This window comes from Colletotrichum graminicola (genome assembly GCF_000149035.1).
Source record: "Colletotrichum graminicola M1.001 genomic scaffold supercont1.13, whole genome shotgun sequence".
NCBI lineage: Eukaryota > Fungi > Ascomycota > Sordariomycetes > Glomerellales > Glomerellaceae > Colletotrichum > Colletotrichum graminicola.
In genome coordinates this window covers 451,303-468,204 of record NW_007361017.1, presented here as the reverse complement: position 1 = coordinate 468,204, position 16,902 = coordinate 451,303, and the positions used below count along the sequence as shown (strand labels likewise).

The 16,902-nt window shown below is 55.7% G+C and overlaps 3 protein-coding genes across 3 annotated transcripts; 2 read left to right on the top strand and 1 right to left on the bottom strand.

Annotated features, from left to right (window-relative positions):
• Positions 1-2,487: 2,487 nt before the first annotated feature.
• Positions 2,488-5,601, top strand: GLRG_04206 (oxysterol-binding protein; the record flags this gene model as incomplete). The annotated part of the gene is made up of 3 exons (XM_008094891.1): positions 2,488-2,523; positions 2,612-2,688; positions 2,772-5,601. The coding sequence occupies 3 exons, from the start codon at positions 2,488-2,490 to the stop codon at positions 5,599-5,601; spliced, it is 2,943 nt and encodes a 980-aa protein (XP_008093082.1).
• Positions 5,602-10,451: 4,850 nt separating this feature from the next.
• GLRG_04205 (uncharacterized protein) lies at positions 10,452-10,808 on the bottom strand (the record flags this gene model as incomplete). The annotated part of the gene is made up of 1 exon (XM_008094890.1): positions 10,452-10,808. The coding sequence occupies one exon, from the start codon at positions 10,806-10,808 to the stop codon at positions 10,452-10,454; it is 357 nt and encodes a 118-aa protein (XP_008093081.1).
• Positions 10,809-13,652: 2,844 nt separating this feature from the next.
• On the top strand, positions 13,653-15,546 carry GLRG_04204 (multicopper oxidase; the record flags this gene model as incomplete). Its single annotated transcript, XM_008094889.1, has 4 exons — positions 13,653-13,982; positions 14,051-14,196; positions 14,253-15,398; positions 15,462-15,546. 4 exons carry the CDS (start codon positions 13,653-13,655, stop codon positions 15,544-15,546), a joined length of 1,707 nt encoding a protein of 568 aa, XP_008093080.1.
• Positions 15,547-16,902: the final 1,356 nt, after the last annotated feature.

Here is a 16,902-nt window from a genome sequence, read left to right as displayed (position 1 = left end):
GGCGTGGGATGTATGGATAGCAACAAAAGAATGCGTCAGTAATGAAAGACGGCGCTCCACCCGTGGTGCCCAAAGTGTTTTGGCGGAGGGTTTATGGTTGTGGTCATTGGGGGGGGGGGGGGAGGTAGGAAAGGTACCTAGTGCGCGACTCAGGAAAAAAAGGAGACGATCGACTTCCCGTAAGCATGACAGGTACCCATGGAACATAGGTAGGTGGATGGTTAGGTACCTACCTACCTAGGTATCCTGGCTCCCCCAAGAAGGGAGTACCTATGCAGCAGTGCAAGCAGCAAGAGGGGAAGTTGTTGGTGGAGTCGGGCCTCTAGCCAAAAGGGGATAGTGATGATGGTCGTGGAGCACAGGCGATGGGTCTGGCCACGACGAGAAAACGACATTGCATGGAAAATCAAGCCAGAATCAAAGTCCAAAGGGATCTCTGGGTTGCACTGGACTGGATTGGACCGGGAGTGGCAGGGGATGGGCTGGGAGCAACGCAATACGCGTGGAAGTGGATTACCGTAGGGAAACATTCACGCTACCTACCTAGATACCGAGGTACCTGGTTTACGAAGTATACGTACGGATATAAGGAGCGACTGTTCAATCGTCATTTCCCCCGTCCCATCCACTAATGCCTAATATGAAGAGGCAGGTAGGTACCTACATGTAGGCATTGTACTACCAGTACTCCGTAGCCAGTCTGAAGAGTGAAGACCTCGAGAGGGGACAGGGCCCGACGTAATTCCGTTTGCCGCGTTGGACCGGGTGCTGCCGAGATGATTCCTGATCGTAGGTAACCGACCTCTCTTACGTAACCCACCTACCCACCTACCTACCTACCTGGTACGTATATGTACTTCGTACTTGGTCTGGAACCTGGCATCACTCAGCACCGGCCATCGTGCACTCGAGGTACCTAGTGTAGGTACACTACTTTGCGAGCATTGCCCATCATGGACGTTGCGAGCATTGATTGCCTCTTTGCTGCTGCCGCTACTGTCCGCAAGCTGTCTGTCACTTGTCAGTTCGAGTTGTAGCTCCCGGTCCCGAAGCTGTGGTACAGCCAGATCGAAGCAATCGTTTCAGCTGCTGCACCCCGTCTCGCTCGTGCGATCGGTTCACAACGCAACGGGCAGTCAAGTCAGGCAAGGCAGTTCGGTTCGTCCATATGACATAAGCTGCTTGCTGTTTGTCTGACCCCATCCCATCATCCTGACTGGCACCTGGCAATCTACTATACTTCAACTTTGCTCTCTTGCCGAACCCTTCCTTATGCTCTTTTCGCTCCTCTGGTCAGCCATTCGGCATCCGGAGTCGCCGAATGGGCCAAGTCGATTGTTGGCGGGTTATCTCATGGGCGAATCGCCCGCGGCTCCTTCGGCCAAGGAGAAATAGGTCATGAGAGACGCATCCGCAGCTACCGACCATTTTATTTTTATTTTTATATCACTTTCCTGGTCTGCTCTGGTCTGGTCTGCTCCATCCAGACGTGCTTCTCTCCACTCTCCGGAATATCCGGAATCCGGAATCCGGGATACTGTTGGTGTGTTGGCGTTGGTGTTGTGTTCCACCCTTGGGCGGACTCTCAAATTACAAGCCTAGGGACACCGGCATTCCGTGCGAGCGTGTGATGCAACTCTTCTCGGGTCTCGGCTGACGGGGGGGGGGGCACGCAGGTCGTCGTACGGCAGGCACGTCTCACAACATCGATAAAGACATATCGAATGTGGATAAGCTTAATTCCCCCTATTCATCAGCCATGAGTGCAAGAGGAAGGAAGGATGGATAGATGAATACTCAGGAATTTACGGATACAGAAGATGAGATAGATGCGCCTTTCCGTTCTGTCTGCCTGGTATTGTGGCTATCGACAGGATGGAAACAGCCCAGCGTCAACTACTACCTAGGTATGCTGGGCGCCCCGTGCTCACGCCCGCACCCGCGGCTTACCGCATCTCGCACAGCCCGCCTGGCGACGTTTTGTCGCAGTCCGCGTCCGCGTCCCCACTTTAAACCCCCGGGCCAGCCAGTCGCTTCGCACCCTGTACTCCTTCCCCCAATGACGTTGCGCCCCCCCAACCAACTGTTCCGTCCACCCAGACAGACGTGTGTGGCTGGGCTGGGTGGGTGCTGTGCCCAAGAAAGACGTACAATGTACGGAGTACGGAGTATACGTTCCACACTCCCTCTCCGTACCTACCTCGAACGAGTAAACTGCTACTGCAGCTCCCGACAAGGGTGATGATATATGTTTCTCCTCTCACCTCCCCTCGTATGCAAACACTCCGCCTCTCTCTCTCTCCCTCCCTTTCCCTCCCTTTCCCTATCCTTCCATTGAACCGTTTTCAAAGCTCGCAGCACTCCACATCATGATCCTTTAATAGCGTTGGAACCTTCTCCGGAACCAAAACGCGTCCTGGACGATCAGCTCCGAACCCCCGCCCCCCTTCTCACCGACAGCTCGAGCTCCGAACCCAACCCGCAAAAATGGCGGGCATTGAGCAGTTAGAGATCCATAGCAAGGTACACAGTCGTCGCTTGCCCGGCCTTCCTTTCTATCGCCCTTTCTGCGCTGAAGACATCCCCCTTGCTAACAACGTGCTCGCAAAAGTCCTACATCGTACGATGGGTCAGAGTCGATGAGGGCCATACCATTTCCTGGAGTGTTCAACCACACAAGAAGTCCATGTGCGTATCATTTACTCCTTTCCCTCTCTCTCTCTCGCCTCCTCCGATCAAGCCACTTGCTGACCACTCGCTCCCCGACCCAGTAACTTTGGCGTTGTGAAGCACCCAGGGACAGGCCCCGCCGGCCTCATCGCGAACCACAACGACGATGCTGCGACGCCAGGTTCTTTTACCTCTGGCGTCGCCGAACCCAAGAAATCTTTCGCCAGGCGGGACTCAAGCACGGCCCAAGAGCAGCTCGCCAACAAGGGCTTTATCCCTATAACATGGCACGGGAAATGTGATGCCGACAAGGTGTCGACGGGCACTTGGGATGTACCGCCGGGCCAGGGCGGCATGTACGGCTTGGTCTTCGACAACACCTTTTCCAAGCAGATCTCCAAGACAGCCACCTTTGTTCTCCTTACCTACCCGACCGGCGCACCGCCCCAGACCACCGCTCAAACATTCCCGAACCTCCAAGCCGGATCGAATGCGACCGCCAGCAAAACTAGCCTGCCCCAGATGGCCACCCTTACCTCTGCCTCCCAAGACAGCTTCCACAGCCACGTGGCGCCAGCAGGCCGCCCGACCTCAGCCTCGGGTCGCAGCGACGGAAACGCCAACTACCACACCGGAATTCTGCACAAGAGAAGGAGAAAGAAGGGCCAGGGTTACGCGCGCAGGTTCTTCTCGCTAGACTATTCGTCCTGCACACTTTCCTACTACTACAACCGCAATTCGTCTGCCCTCCGCGGTGCCATACCTCTCAGCCTGGCCGCCATCGCCGCCGATGAGCGCCGCCGGGAGATCAACATCGACTCGGGCGCCGAGATCTGGCATCTGCGGGCATCCAATGCCAAGGATTTCAACGATTGGGCCAAGGCCTTGGAGAAGGCGAGCCGCGCCGCGAGAGGCGTGGAAGAGCAGAAGCCCAACAACAGCAGAGATGCCCCCTTGAGGGTCAGCACCACGCATTTGAAGCCAACGCAGTCGAACCCGGACGAGGATCGCGAATGGCAGCAGGTCGAAACTCTCGTCAGCCGAATGGTTGGCACCAGGGACGCACTCCGTCGCTTGGTAAAGGACATGTCCACCCCCCAGAGACCCGTCAGCGTGGCCGCGTCCAACTTCCTATCGCCGGGCGGCGAAGACCATGACGGCTATTTTACACCCCCTACCACTACGGAGCAGTCGCAGCGACGACCTTTCTGGAAGCGCAAGTCGAGCAACGCCACCCCTACAGCATCCACGGCTCAAGCCGCTGCCGCGGCCGCGGCCGCGGCCGCCCTCGCCGTTCCGTCTTCGACTTCCGTGACGACGACCACGAGCGCCAATGGCCAACACCACTCGAAGCGGAAGTCATCCCACGAAGAGAAGAGCACCCAGGAGCACTGCGCAGCCGTCCTCAATGACCTCGACTCGGTTGTGTCCGAGTTCACGACCCTCATTGCCAACAGCAAACGTCGTCGCACACCCGCTCCCCTGTCGGCTGCACCCTCCCGGCGGAGCATGGAAACAGTGTCAACAGAAGAGTTCTTCGATGCCGAAGCCGGTGAAACAAACTCGCAGATCGTTAGGATTGCTCAGAGCGAGGACGAGAGCCCGGACTCGGAAGCTGATGAACACCTGAGTGACTCGTCTTCAATCTCGTCGGCTCAAGAGGACGACGCTTTCGTTTCAGACGGTACAAATTGTTATCCTGCGAAGCCGAAGAGCTTGGCTCCGCTGCCAGTGGATATCTCGGTCGACAGACGAATCAAGATCCCCCCGGCCTTGGTACAGCCTCCGAGTCTGATCGCGTTCGTGCGGAAGAACGTGGGCAAGGATCTTAGCACTATCAGCATGCCCGTGTCTGCGAACGAACCCATCTCGCTTCTGCAGCGCGTTGCCGAACAACTGGAATACGCTCAGCTCCTTGATGAAGCTGTCCGGCAGAAAGAAGCCAAGGACCGCCTTCTCTATGTAACAGCATTCGCAGTGTCGCAGTTCAGCACCGGTCGCGCAAAAGAGCGCGCTATTCGCAAGCCTTTCAATCCTCTTCTCGGCGAGACTTACGAGATGCTGCGGACAGAACAGGAGGTTCCTGGAGGGTTCCGCTTGCTTGTGGAAAAGGTCTCTCACCGCCCCGTCAGACTCGCCATGCAGGCCGACTCAGCCAACTGGTCTTTTAGTCAATCCCCAGCGCCATCGCAGAAGTTCTGGGGCAAGAGCGCCGAGATCACAACGGAAGGCCGCGTTCGTATTGCTCTTCGACTTCCGGACGGGACGGATGAGCTGTATTCGTGGACGCACGCAACGATGTTTCTGCGCAACGTGGTGATGGGCGAGAAGTATGTTGAGCCGGTCGGCGTAATGCAGATCTGCAACGACTCGACCGGCGCCAAGGCTTCTGTCGAGTTCCGAAGCAAGGGGATGTTTGGCGGCCGAGGTGAGGATGTCCAGGTGGAGACGTACGGACCAGACGGAGTGCACACGGGCAGCAGTCTATCCGGTACATGGACTGGCGGTCTTCGCATTGTTCAGGCCGGAAAGGGCGCCGGTCAAGAGATCTGGCACGTTGGAAAGCTTGTCGAGAACGCTGCCAACACGTACGGAATGACCATGTTTGCAGCTGGCCTCAACGAGATCACCGAGATCGAGAAGGGTAGGCTGCCACCCACCGACAGTCGACTCAGACCGGACCAGCGTCTGGCAGAGCAGGGCGATCTTGACCAGGCCGAGGAGTGGAAGGTCAAACTGGAAGAGGCGCAGCGAGCCCGGCGTCGTGTGCTCGAAGAAAGGGGCGAAGAGCACAAGCCCAAATGGTTTGTCAAGGCCGGCGAGGGTCCGGAAGGCGAGGAAGTGTGGAAGATGAGGACGGGCAAGGACTCGTACTGGGAGGAGAGATCCAAGGGTACATGGAGCGGCTTGGAGGATATTTTTGCCGAATAGCAACATCGTCTCTAATAGAAGGCAGATTAGGCGTCTTTGGGGGGGGGGGCAATTCTTCTCATTTCTTCTGGATCACAACGGTCATGGTTCAAAACCGCCGACAATAGGATGTTGGCAAGCCAAAGACAGAACAGGAAAAGACAGAACCGATTACTGCGGCATGGTCAATCTCATGTGTTAGCAACCGACTTGGCTATTGCCATTTCAACCTCATCCGTCCTGCGGTCGAGTGCGATCCCCAGGCGCACTCGTCACTCGTAACGGTTGTGGTCCTTGGTCGGTTCCCCGTGCCTTGTATAGCGGAGAGGCCAGGGAAAAGCATTTCCAGGAATCACCTCGTCAGAGATGCCGAGCACAGTCCTGCTGATTCCTCATTGCAGAAACTGTGCGGGCGTCTCACGAGGGCGAGAGCGGAAGGAAGCCCGCGATAGCGTATTCATCCCCCGAGAATGACGCAGGGTAGCAAGGAAGGGGCGCTGGCTGATAACGTATTGCGGCCGTAAACTGTTTCCTACTCTGTGCTTTATTGACAGTACATCACAAGTTCTTCATAGAGGAGAGGATGAGGCGGCTGAACATCTCACCCACCCCAGCTGTGCTCATACAAGCCAAGGAGGTGACTTGGACTAAAGCCACCCCACAATGAGGCTATTCCTACAAGGGGTAGCTATACTGATCGGTCACATTATACGAACTTTGCTAGAGAGGCGAGGCGAGGCAGAGTAGAAGCCATATACTCTTGGGTGGCCTCGTTGTCAGAATGGGCATAGACCCAGATCAAGCGCTCCGGGTGAATACAAAACACTAAAAGGCGAAGAGGGGTCCCTAGCAGAAAGCATGTGACGGGGAACGTGCAGTCGTGGTGGCCGCCCGCTCATGAGGTTGAAACTTGCATACCCTGGCCTCGTCCCGTACAACAGAAGTCAACGAAGCAGATGAAAGATCAGGCACGGTGACGTACTCGCTCCGACGTGGAAATGTACGGACCCTGACACTTTGGAATTAGGGAAACCATCACATCACGACGGCATTTTAGCCATTACTCGACGCCCCAAGAGCTCTACTTCGAGATATTGTACGAGAAGGTGGTATGGATCGCCGGACCGTGCCGTTTTCGTACCTTAAACCGCCGATGTCTACCGACTCGCAAGCCCCAAGTCGCCCCACGCAGTAAGACTTGCTCCCGCTCCCCCCTCCCCAGAAAGAAAGTCTGGTCTTGCAGACTGACTCGACAGTTTGGATGCTCTCTAATCGTCTCCTCTTTGCGACCCGAGCTTGTGTCTTTGAACCGGCCTTTTACATCGGCCAAGGGCACGCTTCCAGGCTGGGGAGGCATCTGGTTTGTCTCTCGGCCAGCTGTCCCAAACAACGGGGAATACGAAGCCAACACCCAGAGATGGTGCATCCGACAAGTCAAAAGGATGAATATATGTTGACTGATCTTTCTTTGCCTGACCCTTCTCGCCACGAACGCTGTGAAAGGACTCTTCATTTGCGTCACAGAGAACTGGAGTCAGAATTGCCGTCCAATAAGGAACGTCGGCGCAATGGCTTAAGCGTTCGAGGAACCCAAGGAGGGATACGAGGAGGGGAGGGTGCGAAGGGGCAACAATCGCGAGGTTGTTGAGCAAAGACTCGCTGCGAACGGCGAGAGAGGCGAAAGGGGTTTCTCGATAGCGGCGGCCCTTCGACACCATTTGGAAATTGCAACACAACTCTGCGGCAGTTCGGCCTCGTGACCCGACTTGGTGATTTCGCGTACTGGTTGGTGATTCGCGTAACTATGTGACTGGCTGCGACGATGGACAGAAAGGAAACCGGAGCTCCGTGGGGGAAAAGGCTCCCCTCTCGTGCCTTTTCAAATCGAATTGCGCATACTTTTCTAGTTCAATAGTTCTTTTAATTTTTTATGTTTTCTCGATGGAGATTGGCTTAGGAGTCCAAACTTCACTTCCCGTGCCGCTTCGTTGTTGTGTATGCTTCGCTACAACTTCATCCCCCACCCCTTCTCGAAGGGTTCCGACGACAAGAAGGTTGTGGTGTACGTACGGTATGGTGCAGAGCTCTCTGTCCATCGTGATGCGGAAGAGACGCGAAAACTTGGATGTTGACTTGTTTGTATTTCTGTCGGGTTTCTTTTATAGTTGCGCGTCCGCTCTCGCCTCGAGGATTGGTGGATACCAGCCTCGGTTTTTGAGTCGGGTACGCAAGCCAATCAAACCCCCCCTCGCATGCTTTCCGCTGATGGAAAACTTGGACCTTGATAGTTCTGACAACTTTTGAAGGAACTTGAATTCCCTGGCGAGCGACGTGCGACGATGACGCGCGCCCTTGACGTGAACTGAAAGATCTCTCCCCCGCGTGCTGCCTGCCCTCTCATGAGTGTCTCGGTTCAAGAGATGATTTTTTTGGCATGTCGTTGGAGCACAGAGAGCCGGCAAGAGTTCGGTTTCGGCACGGCTCACGAGGGATGACGGAGCAACCATCTCTGCAGGAATGGCTTGGGACGGCGAACGAATACGGCAGACTTTCTTTTTTCGTCTTTCTGGGAGGCACAAGATTAGACCAGCCAGAACCACAGTATCGGGTTATGGCCAAACAGGGCTACCCTGGCAAGGTGAATGCCATCACCTACAGGCCGCACCAGTCATTGAGTTTCCATGTTGTCTAGTGCGGCGTTCCAAGCCTTTAAGCTTCCCAGGAACACCACATCCGTTCTGTTTCCTTTCCGTCCCTCCCCCCCGCTTCCCCGCACCCCACGAAACGGCGCCTGGTTTCGACGGGCCCAATTCGTGTCGCCTCGGATTCCGCCATGTGAGGCGGTAACCCTAGAGACGAACAAAATCCGCTGGGTCTCTGGAAGGGTTCCTACACTGCCTAGATACGCTCCAAGAAAAGACGAAAAAGTCGGTGCCTCATCTCGTGATACGCGCCGGATTCGTGGATCGTGTTTTGCGTCTGCAGCGACCAAAGCGTCGTAGGCCAAGGCCCAGCTGGCCGGATCACCTGGCTTCGAAGCGGGGTGCGCGCTGACGAGTGTGCTATGCAGACAGATGCTAATTATGCCATCCTGGCTAATTTAGGAACGAGTGACTGGCTATCCGGGCGGCTTCCGGATGCCAAAAACGTTCCCTCGTGTTCGAGTAGGGCGAGGCAAACAATGACAATCCTCGGACCTGCAACCTCTTCATGCTGCTGGTCACGGATCGCAATATTTGTAAGACGACGAGCGGGACAGCGAATGGTGGTTAAAGAAAAGCGGGCCTCGTGCACCGAATTCTTTAATTGTTGCCGGCCCCGCTATCCGGGCGGCCGGCGCCGATAAGAGTGGGGACGCCGAGAGGAGTGGAGTGAAGGTCCTCCGGATGGTGTAGAAGGGGATGACCAGATTGTGTGCCAAGACACCGGAAGCCATGGGTGGGAAGCAGTCAGACTCGTTCCAATGCCGCTGTCGGAGGCATGCGTGATAAATCGCCGTAATCAGCGGGCTCCGGCAGCATTGTCCTGCAACCGCCAGCCCCGTTGAACTATGCGAGCGAAGAAGACGAAGCGTGGCAGCTAGCCTCTTCCCCGCTGATTTGGCATCCCGGGCGTTGAGTGGTCTTGGGCATCTCCTCCTCGTTGCCAGCTGCATATGTGCTGACGGTGACCAGGGGGCCGATGCAAGGCTCGGTGAATGGCGAGCGCTAGAAGGCGGATGCCTTGCATTCAGCCACTCACGGGTAACGGCGTGGCCACGCGATGCAATATTTTCCGTAATGGTCGGTGTATGCACAATGCTGAGGCCTGCACCAGCCTCTGGGTTGCATTGCGTGCCCCCGGTAGGTTATTGGACGTAGGGATCAAGTGTCCCAATTGTTGACTAAGCCGGCAGAAGAGGAAGCTTGGGGGCCTTGCCAGGCCTGACCAGTGTATTCCAAAAGGGTGCAAATATGCAGTGTTCGGCATAGAAGAACAAGATGGTCTGTCTGTATGGGTCTTGAGCTGACCATATCTTTGGGTATCGAGATGCCGGTTGCAGCCGCTCGTCGAGGGCGAGTTGCCGAATTGGGACCGTATCAACCATGTCACATTGGGGACGGACGAGCTTGCCATGCGCGCCGCACCTGCTATCGAAATCCTTGACCTAGTGTTGGTGACACGACAATACATAGCACAGCAGCAGGGTGTAACGTGAGACCGCAGCTTGCCATGGATCGAATTCTCCTAGCTCTGGACCAGCCGTGCCAAATGACCCGAACGACCTGATCACGAGCCACACAACGGTAAAATGAGCGAGGCCGGCCGCCTCCCGAGCTGGTCAAGCTAGGGGGTGGTACGATCCTAACGTCGGAAGAAGAGCGAGCAATGGCTGCTGCTGTCGTTACGACTTGACCAAGCAAGTAAGGGATGATGCGTAGGCGGGCCAAGGGAAGACAGTGAGATGCACGCATCATCGAAGCGTGAGACAGCGTCGAGCTAGGCTGCACGGACGGGTCGCGAACGCTGAGAAAGCATAAAAAATAAAAATAAAAAGATAAAAAAGAGTCGCGCCAAGAGGGAATCGACAATCTGCCATGATCACAGTGCATGTATGTGCGTTGGTAGAATCTCACGGCCAAGACTTGATATGTATGGTCGGGGCGTCACTTCGATCCCTTCAGCTCCTTCAGCTCCGCTTGGGGAGGCTATAGATTAGGACACCTCCAAAGCAGGATTGACGCGTCCGTCGAGGGATCAACTGCAGGGCACTTCTTACATGCATTGCAGTCTTCGTTGTCGTCGTGTCAATGTTTTTGGTACCGCTTTGGAGCATATCATGCCACCGTCGCCGTACAAGGGGAACAGACCCTTTGGCGCCATAGGCCTATTTACATGACAAGCAGTGGCAGCACGGCACTCCAATCCGATATAGCGGAAGCCGCGCCGGCGGGAAAGGTCTCATAGTGAATCTCATAGTGAATCTCATAGTGAATCTCATAATGAGTCTCATAGTGAATCTCATAGTGAATCTCATCGTGAATCTCATAGTGAATCTCATAATGAGTCTCATAATAAACGCTGCTTCTACGCCCGCCACCGTTGGGCTCGGGCTGGCGAATGCAGTTGTATCGTGTCGAGAGACTGGGCAATGGGGTCTGACTCGTTAAATCGTGAATGGTCGACAGGCAATGGTCCAGGAACTGCTTTTGGCTGGCGGCCCGAATTAGCGTGTTGTCTAGGGCCATCCCAGCGCAGTGGAAGTGGAAGTGGCAGTTGGCGGGCAACGAGATGGATGCAGCACACCATGGATGGATGATCTGAGACTAGGATGATGTGGGTAGCTGCAGATCGCTTCCAGTCCTGCATGGGGTGGCGTACGATGTACCGGTACTTTGTTTGTATGAGTTATCTGATAAGCCAGGGAACCCGTAGTCGTGTTCGGGTGAACTGGTGAGGGTAACCCTTGCGGGCGGAGACCTTGCCTACCGGTCTCAGTCGAGAACTGTAAGCAAGCACAGGATTTCTGGGATTAGGTATGATGGCGGGCTAGCTCCAAGTTTTGACGTGTGGAAGGAAATGGAGAGAAAGGGAGACCTGGCCAGATGGAACACGTTCCAGAATCAGGAGAGTTCGACTAACCCTCAGTTACAAAGTCGTCCATCGACAATCTGACTTCCTCGGCCGTTGTCAGAGGGCAGAAAATAACCAAACCAGCGCTTAGAATATTCTGGACAGACAGTAGGACCGGTAAACATTCGACGACAGGAGCAATGGACCCGAGAGACGAGACTGGTCAACTCGTGGTCTCGACTCCGCTGGTCGCTAACGTTAACCAGTCGGGTTTCCGAGCGGACGGGACGAGCAAGGATGCTTCGGCCGACGGGGCTCTCATTGATGGTGCCCGATGGTGACGGGGGCCTAGGCGTGCTGATGTCTCGACAATAGGCGAAAGACTTGGAGTGAAGTGGGACGGGACGGGGGCTCACCAATCCCCAAGAAATGTGACGCTGCCCAATATAACCCAGTTTTTCTCGTACCGAGGCAGACGCGGCTCCTGGTCCTCTCCCAGGCGATTTCAATGGCGCAGAAGGGGAACGTGGGAGGGCTTCTGTAGGTAGGTCGAAGGACGAGGAGGAGGATACGATCACCGCCAGCGCTAATGCGGGACGGTGGGAGGGGGGGCAGGTTTCCATCCCAAGGCATCGGACTTTGCGATGCTAAAGTAGGTATCCATCTACCTACTTATCTAGATATGTATCTGCTAGCCCCGGACTTTGGTGGATGTCCCCGAGTACTAGGTACCTGAACCTGGTCTGCGATCATGCCCGCCGGCTGTTCCGCTCCTTTGTCTGCTAGCGTCAACGGGTAATCCGTCTGACACGCCATTTGGACATTGGCACTTACGGGTCCTCTGTACGACATTCGCCGTTTCTTCCTCTCGAACTGCCTACACCCAACATGCAGACAAGCACGTCCATCCATGGGTGCATAGCACACAGCAGTCATAGGCAGTTTGAATACTTCACAAGACCTTGTCGTACACGGACTGCTCAATGGACCACAAGGGGGCCTGTCCGAGGCTTACACTACACACCAACACGTATTCTACCCAGCCCCGGATAGATCTTGGCTCTTCTGAGAAGAGACCACACGTTGAATTAGTCCGTCCATCTTCGTCCATGTCCCCACGAAGAACCCACCCTGACGCTAGGATGACGCAGCTGCACAAAGCATATGCTCGCAACATCTTCTGGGAGGAAAACCCTTGACGGACGGGATACGAGCGACCGTCCTATCTTTCCGCACCGTTTCGCTCCTCTGCTATTGATTCGTCGAGGCCCGCCGGCCCTGTCTCGACCAGGCAAGGTCACCACCATGACGTCGCCGCGTACCTGAGCGCTTCGGCCGAACTAGACCTGCAATCTCAAGCACGTTGACCCACCCACCACAGCAGGCACATGCCGCTGCCTCACTCTCTCGCTTTGCCCAAGGGGCGCGATCTATGGATGGCGGGCGAACCGAGAAGTTGTCTTCTGTCTCTGGGTTTCCTCGACGCATAAGCCCGCCGTTTATCTTTCTGGCCCCGGGGTTTGGCCTGCAAGTCCAGGGGTTTGTGCCAGCACTCGCTGTTGTGCCTCTCGACAGGAGCCCATGCTCATCTTTTTTTTATGTACCCTGCAAAGCCCTGCTTGCATAGTGGCGTATAACGGGCCCATCCAAACATGCACGTTCGGTGTTTTCCCATGTCTCTTTTGCTCAATCATTCGAGTCAGCCAGCGCGCGTGTTTTTCTCTTTTCTTTTTGTTATTCTAACCATTAACTCGAATTTGGATATCCCATATGCAGGTTTCCTTCATCATCGTAGGACTGGCTGTAAGTTGTGTTACTGCAGCCTCGGGCGCCTTGAGCAACGAGCCCCATCCGTCTGGAGATTGTCTATCCTCTCAACCCAACAGCCATTCGTCCGAGAGCATGCCACACTATGCTTCGCCATGTCACCTAGCCGAGAGGTCAACAACACGAGTCATCCTAGATGGCCTCGCCAGGGCCTACTCACTCGCTCCCTTCTAGCTTGCAGCAGGTAACGGACATCCGACCATGCAGCAGGGCCGTAACCAGGTTGTGCCTTGCACACGCCTGGCCATGCCCGACTTGAGTGTGCCTGCCATGTGCACGCAGTCAGCCCCGGCGACATATGTCATCTCAGCCGCCGTCCTCTCTCGGAGGGGTGTCCCATCTCGCCTGAGCATCAACCGACTATTGCAATCCCAAGACCGACACACCATGTCAGAGCTCCAACTGTACCAAGTAACCGGGGCTGACTCCCGGAATGGCTGTGGTCGCCAACGGCCAAACCTCCCGCTTTAGCCGTACCGACCCTTCTTGTATCGTTCCTCTTTATAAGCCTTTTCTCCTCCCTCCTTGTATCCAGGACACCAAGGCCTGTTTCTCATCTGCCCTTTGATTCCCCTTCAGTTCGTCTGGCTTGTGGTCGACTCTCCTTTCCCCACTCGTTGACTGGAGCCATTGACAACAACCTTGGTTGCAGAACGCCAGACCACGTTTGTCTGGTCTCACGTGTGCCCATCATGATGCGGACTCTCGTCACCGCCTTGGCCTGGGCCAATGCTGCCCTGGCTCTCACAGTCACCTACAACTGGGAGGCTACTTGGGTGAACGCCGCTCCCCTCGGCGTCTCCAGACCTGTGATCGGCATCAACGGGCAATGGCCTTGCCCCAAGATCGAGGCCAGCGTCGGTGATACCGTTGTCGTTCACCTTACCAACAAGCTCGGCAACCAGACCACCGGTATTCACTTTCACGGCATCAACCAGATCAGTACCAACTCGATGGATGGCCCGAGCATGGTCACCCAGTGCCCTCTGCCCCCCGACATGACCATGACTTACTCCTTCACTGTAAGCTTACATAAAGAACGAGATACTGGCCGTTTGAGACACAGTGGGGACTAATCAAGGATGCGTAGGCCGATGAGGGTGGCACGTTCTGGTGGCACTCCCACAATATGGGCCAGTACCCCGACGGCATGCGTGGCCCCTTGATCATTCATGACCCCAAAGACCCCTACGCTGGCCAGTATGATGAGGAATACATCCTCTCCATCTCAGACTGGTAAGCAACTGACGCACGGGTGTCCTTTGTGGTGGTTCTAGACTGATTCGCTGCAGGTACAACGATCAGACCATTCCTTTGGCGCAGAAAATGTTCCTTCCAAGCAACACCGTCTTTGCGCCACCGATTCCAAACGGCCTTGTTGTAAACGACGGGTTGGGAGCCAACTTCCAGTTTGAGAAGGGCAAGACGTATCGCATTCGTATGATTAGCTACGCCGCGTTTGCCTCGTTCATGGTTCACTTTGACTCTCACGACATGAACGTAATCGCGTCCGACTCGGCCTACGTGAAGATGAAGACGGCTTACATGTTGCGCGTCGCCCCTGCTCAGCGTTACGATGTCCTGGTCAAGTGCATTGATCGTGACAACCGTAACTATGGCTTCCTCATTGCCAGCGACTACAACCGCGACTACACCAACCCGGCCTTCGACAAGACCTGGCCTCACAACTACACTGGTCAACTCGTCATGTTCCCCGACAGGCCGTTCGGCACCGACGTCGTCAAGGAATTCCGCCCCTCGGACGATTCCGTCTTCGAGCCTTTTGGAGATGTCGCCATCCTCCCCCCCGCCACCAAGATCTTGCTTTTCGACTGGGACTTCTGCTTGGACAAGAATGGCATCCCGCGCTCTTGCGTCAACGGGTCCCCGTACGTCAACCAAAAGGTGCCGACCCTGTACACCGCTGCCACCACGGGCGAGTACAACACGAACCCCGCCGTCTACGGCGCCGTACACCCCTTCGTCGCTCAGTACGGCGAAATTGTCGATATCGTCGTCAACAACAAGGACCCCGCCATTCACCCCTTCCACCTTCACGGCCACCACTTCCAGGTTGTTAGGCGACCCGCCACCAACACGGGCGACTGGCCCGGCGTTGAACGCGCCCGCCTCAACCAGAAGCCTCCGCGCCGCGATACCGTCTCCGTCATGGGCAAGTCGCACGTCGTCCTCCGCTTCGAGGCTACCAACCCGGGTGTCTACCTCTTCCACTGCCACATTGAGTGGCACGTCGAGATGGGTCTCACCGCCACCATCATCGAAGCCCCCGAGAGGCTTCGCAACCTCACCATCCCCCAGGACCACCAGGCCGCCTGCCGAGCCCAGGGCATCCCGACTTCTGGTAATGCCGCTGGTAACACTGCAGACCCTCTTGACCAGGCTGGCATGAACCTCGAGCCGCCCCCGACCTACGTCGGGTAAGTCTTTTCCCTCTTGACGTTCCTGAGTTGTATTCGCGAGGAGCTAACCCATCAATTTAGTGCCACCTGGGATCCTACCGCCGGGCCTCCTGCCGTCGGGCCTCCTGCCAAGCTCCGCTCGCGCGTCGTCCGCAACCGTCTCTAGACAGGAAGACCACCACCACCACCTAACTCGATTCATTTCTGTCTTCCCTTGAATGGACTCAGTGCCATTCTTGTACATTACCCATCGTGCCGTGTAAATACGGTGACATTTAATTTGCATATACCATGGAAGAGAAGAGCGAGGGCTGACTGACTGACGGACCGGGGAGGTTAAGGGATTAATGTTCAATCACCATAATGACGACGGCACACCTGTGGACCTTCTTTCCTGTCCCGCGAAGCCCTTCACCCGCCGGTCCACCTTCGCACGTGGCGTAGCGTTGCTAGAGTACTGGAGGTAATTTCGGGAGGCCTGGCGATCCTAGTTTATTGAAACGTCATTTCTTTTCAACCGCCCAGAAGGACGGATATAGATAGCTAGACAAGATTGAGGTAATGGGATATGCTGCTGCTGGATGACTCTCACAACATGTCTTGAGCCACCCAAGAGCCCGTGATGACTTTCTGTCCCCCATCTCTAGCAGGACGATGAAGGGAATTCCCGAGGCCGTGATTCAAGCCCTTACTCGAGGCCATGGGAAACCCAAGACTCGGCTGGCCCGGAATGAGGCCTCTTGGGATGCCCGAAATGATTCGATGACAGTTGGTGACGTGCCGACAGTCTTTGCCCGTCGCAACAGACAAGAGCACGCTTCTCTGCACGCATAGTAACCTGAAGACTTAAAGAAACGGCTCGAATTGACGCCATTGTGATGTGAGTGGCCGAACCTCCAAGGGTCGGAAGGGAAAGGGAGGGGGTGCAGGCTCAGAGTCGAGCGTCGTAAGTTTGTATTCGCAGCAAAATTAAGCCGAGGATCCCCTCTCTCCCCTTCCATTCTCGCATTTGTATAAGAAATGGTCCGATGGAAGCAACGTCAGGGAGGGGGGGGGGGGGGGGGGGGGGGGGGTCAAGGAGGGGAGTTTGCTGTGAGTTCATCTGCCCGTGGTTCGAGACGAGCGACACGTGGCAGGTGAGACGTGACCAAAGAAGAACGATGAGCAAAACCAGGAGGCCAGGCTGAGCGGGGGGGGGGGGGGGGGGGGGCCTGGCCCATCAACTACTGACACTTACTTCATGCAACCTTTTCTATGACCGGAACTCTGTGGGCAGACGACTGCATGACGACAATCACCAAACAAGTATGCAGGGAGTTTGTGGTCAAAAGATTAAGCGTTGCGATAGATATTACTCTCTCGTGAGCGCACACCCCGCCATACAGGCCCGTGCACCAAAAGTTATTTCCCGGCTGCAGCTAGATTAATGACCATACCCGGTTTTGATACGGAGAGTCTGAACAGCGTGCGGTATTCGCGATCCGGGCCTATCACGGAATCGTTGAGTGCAGATGCATACCTC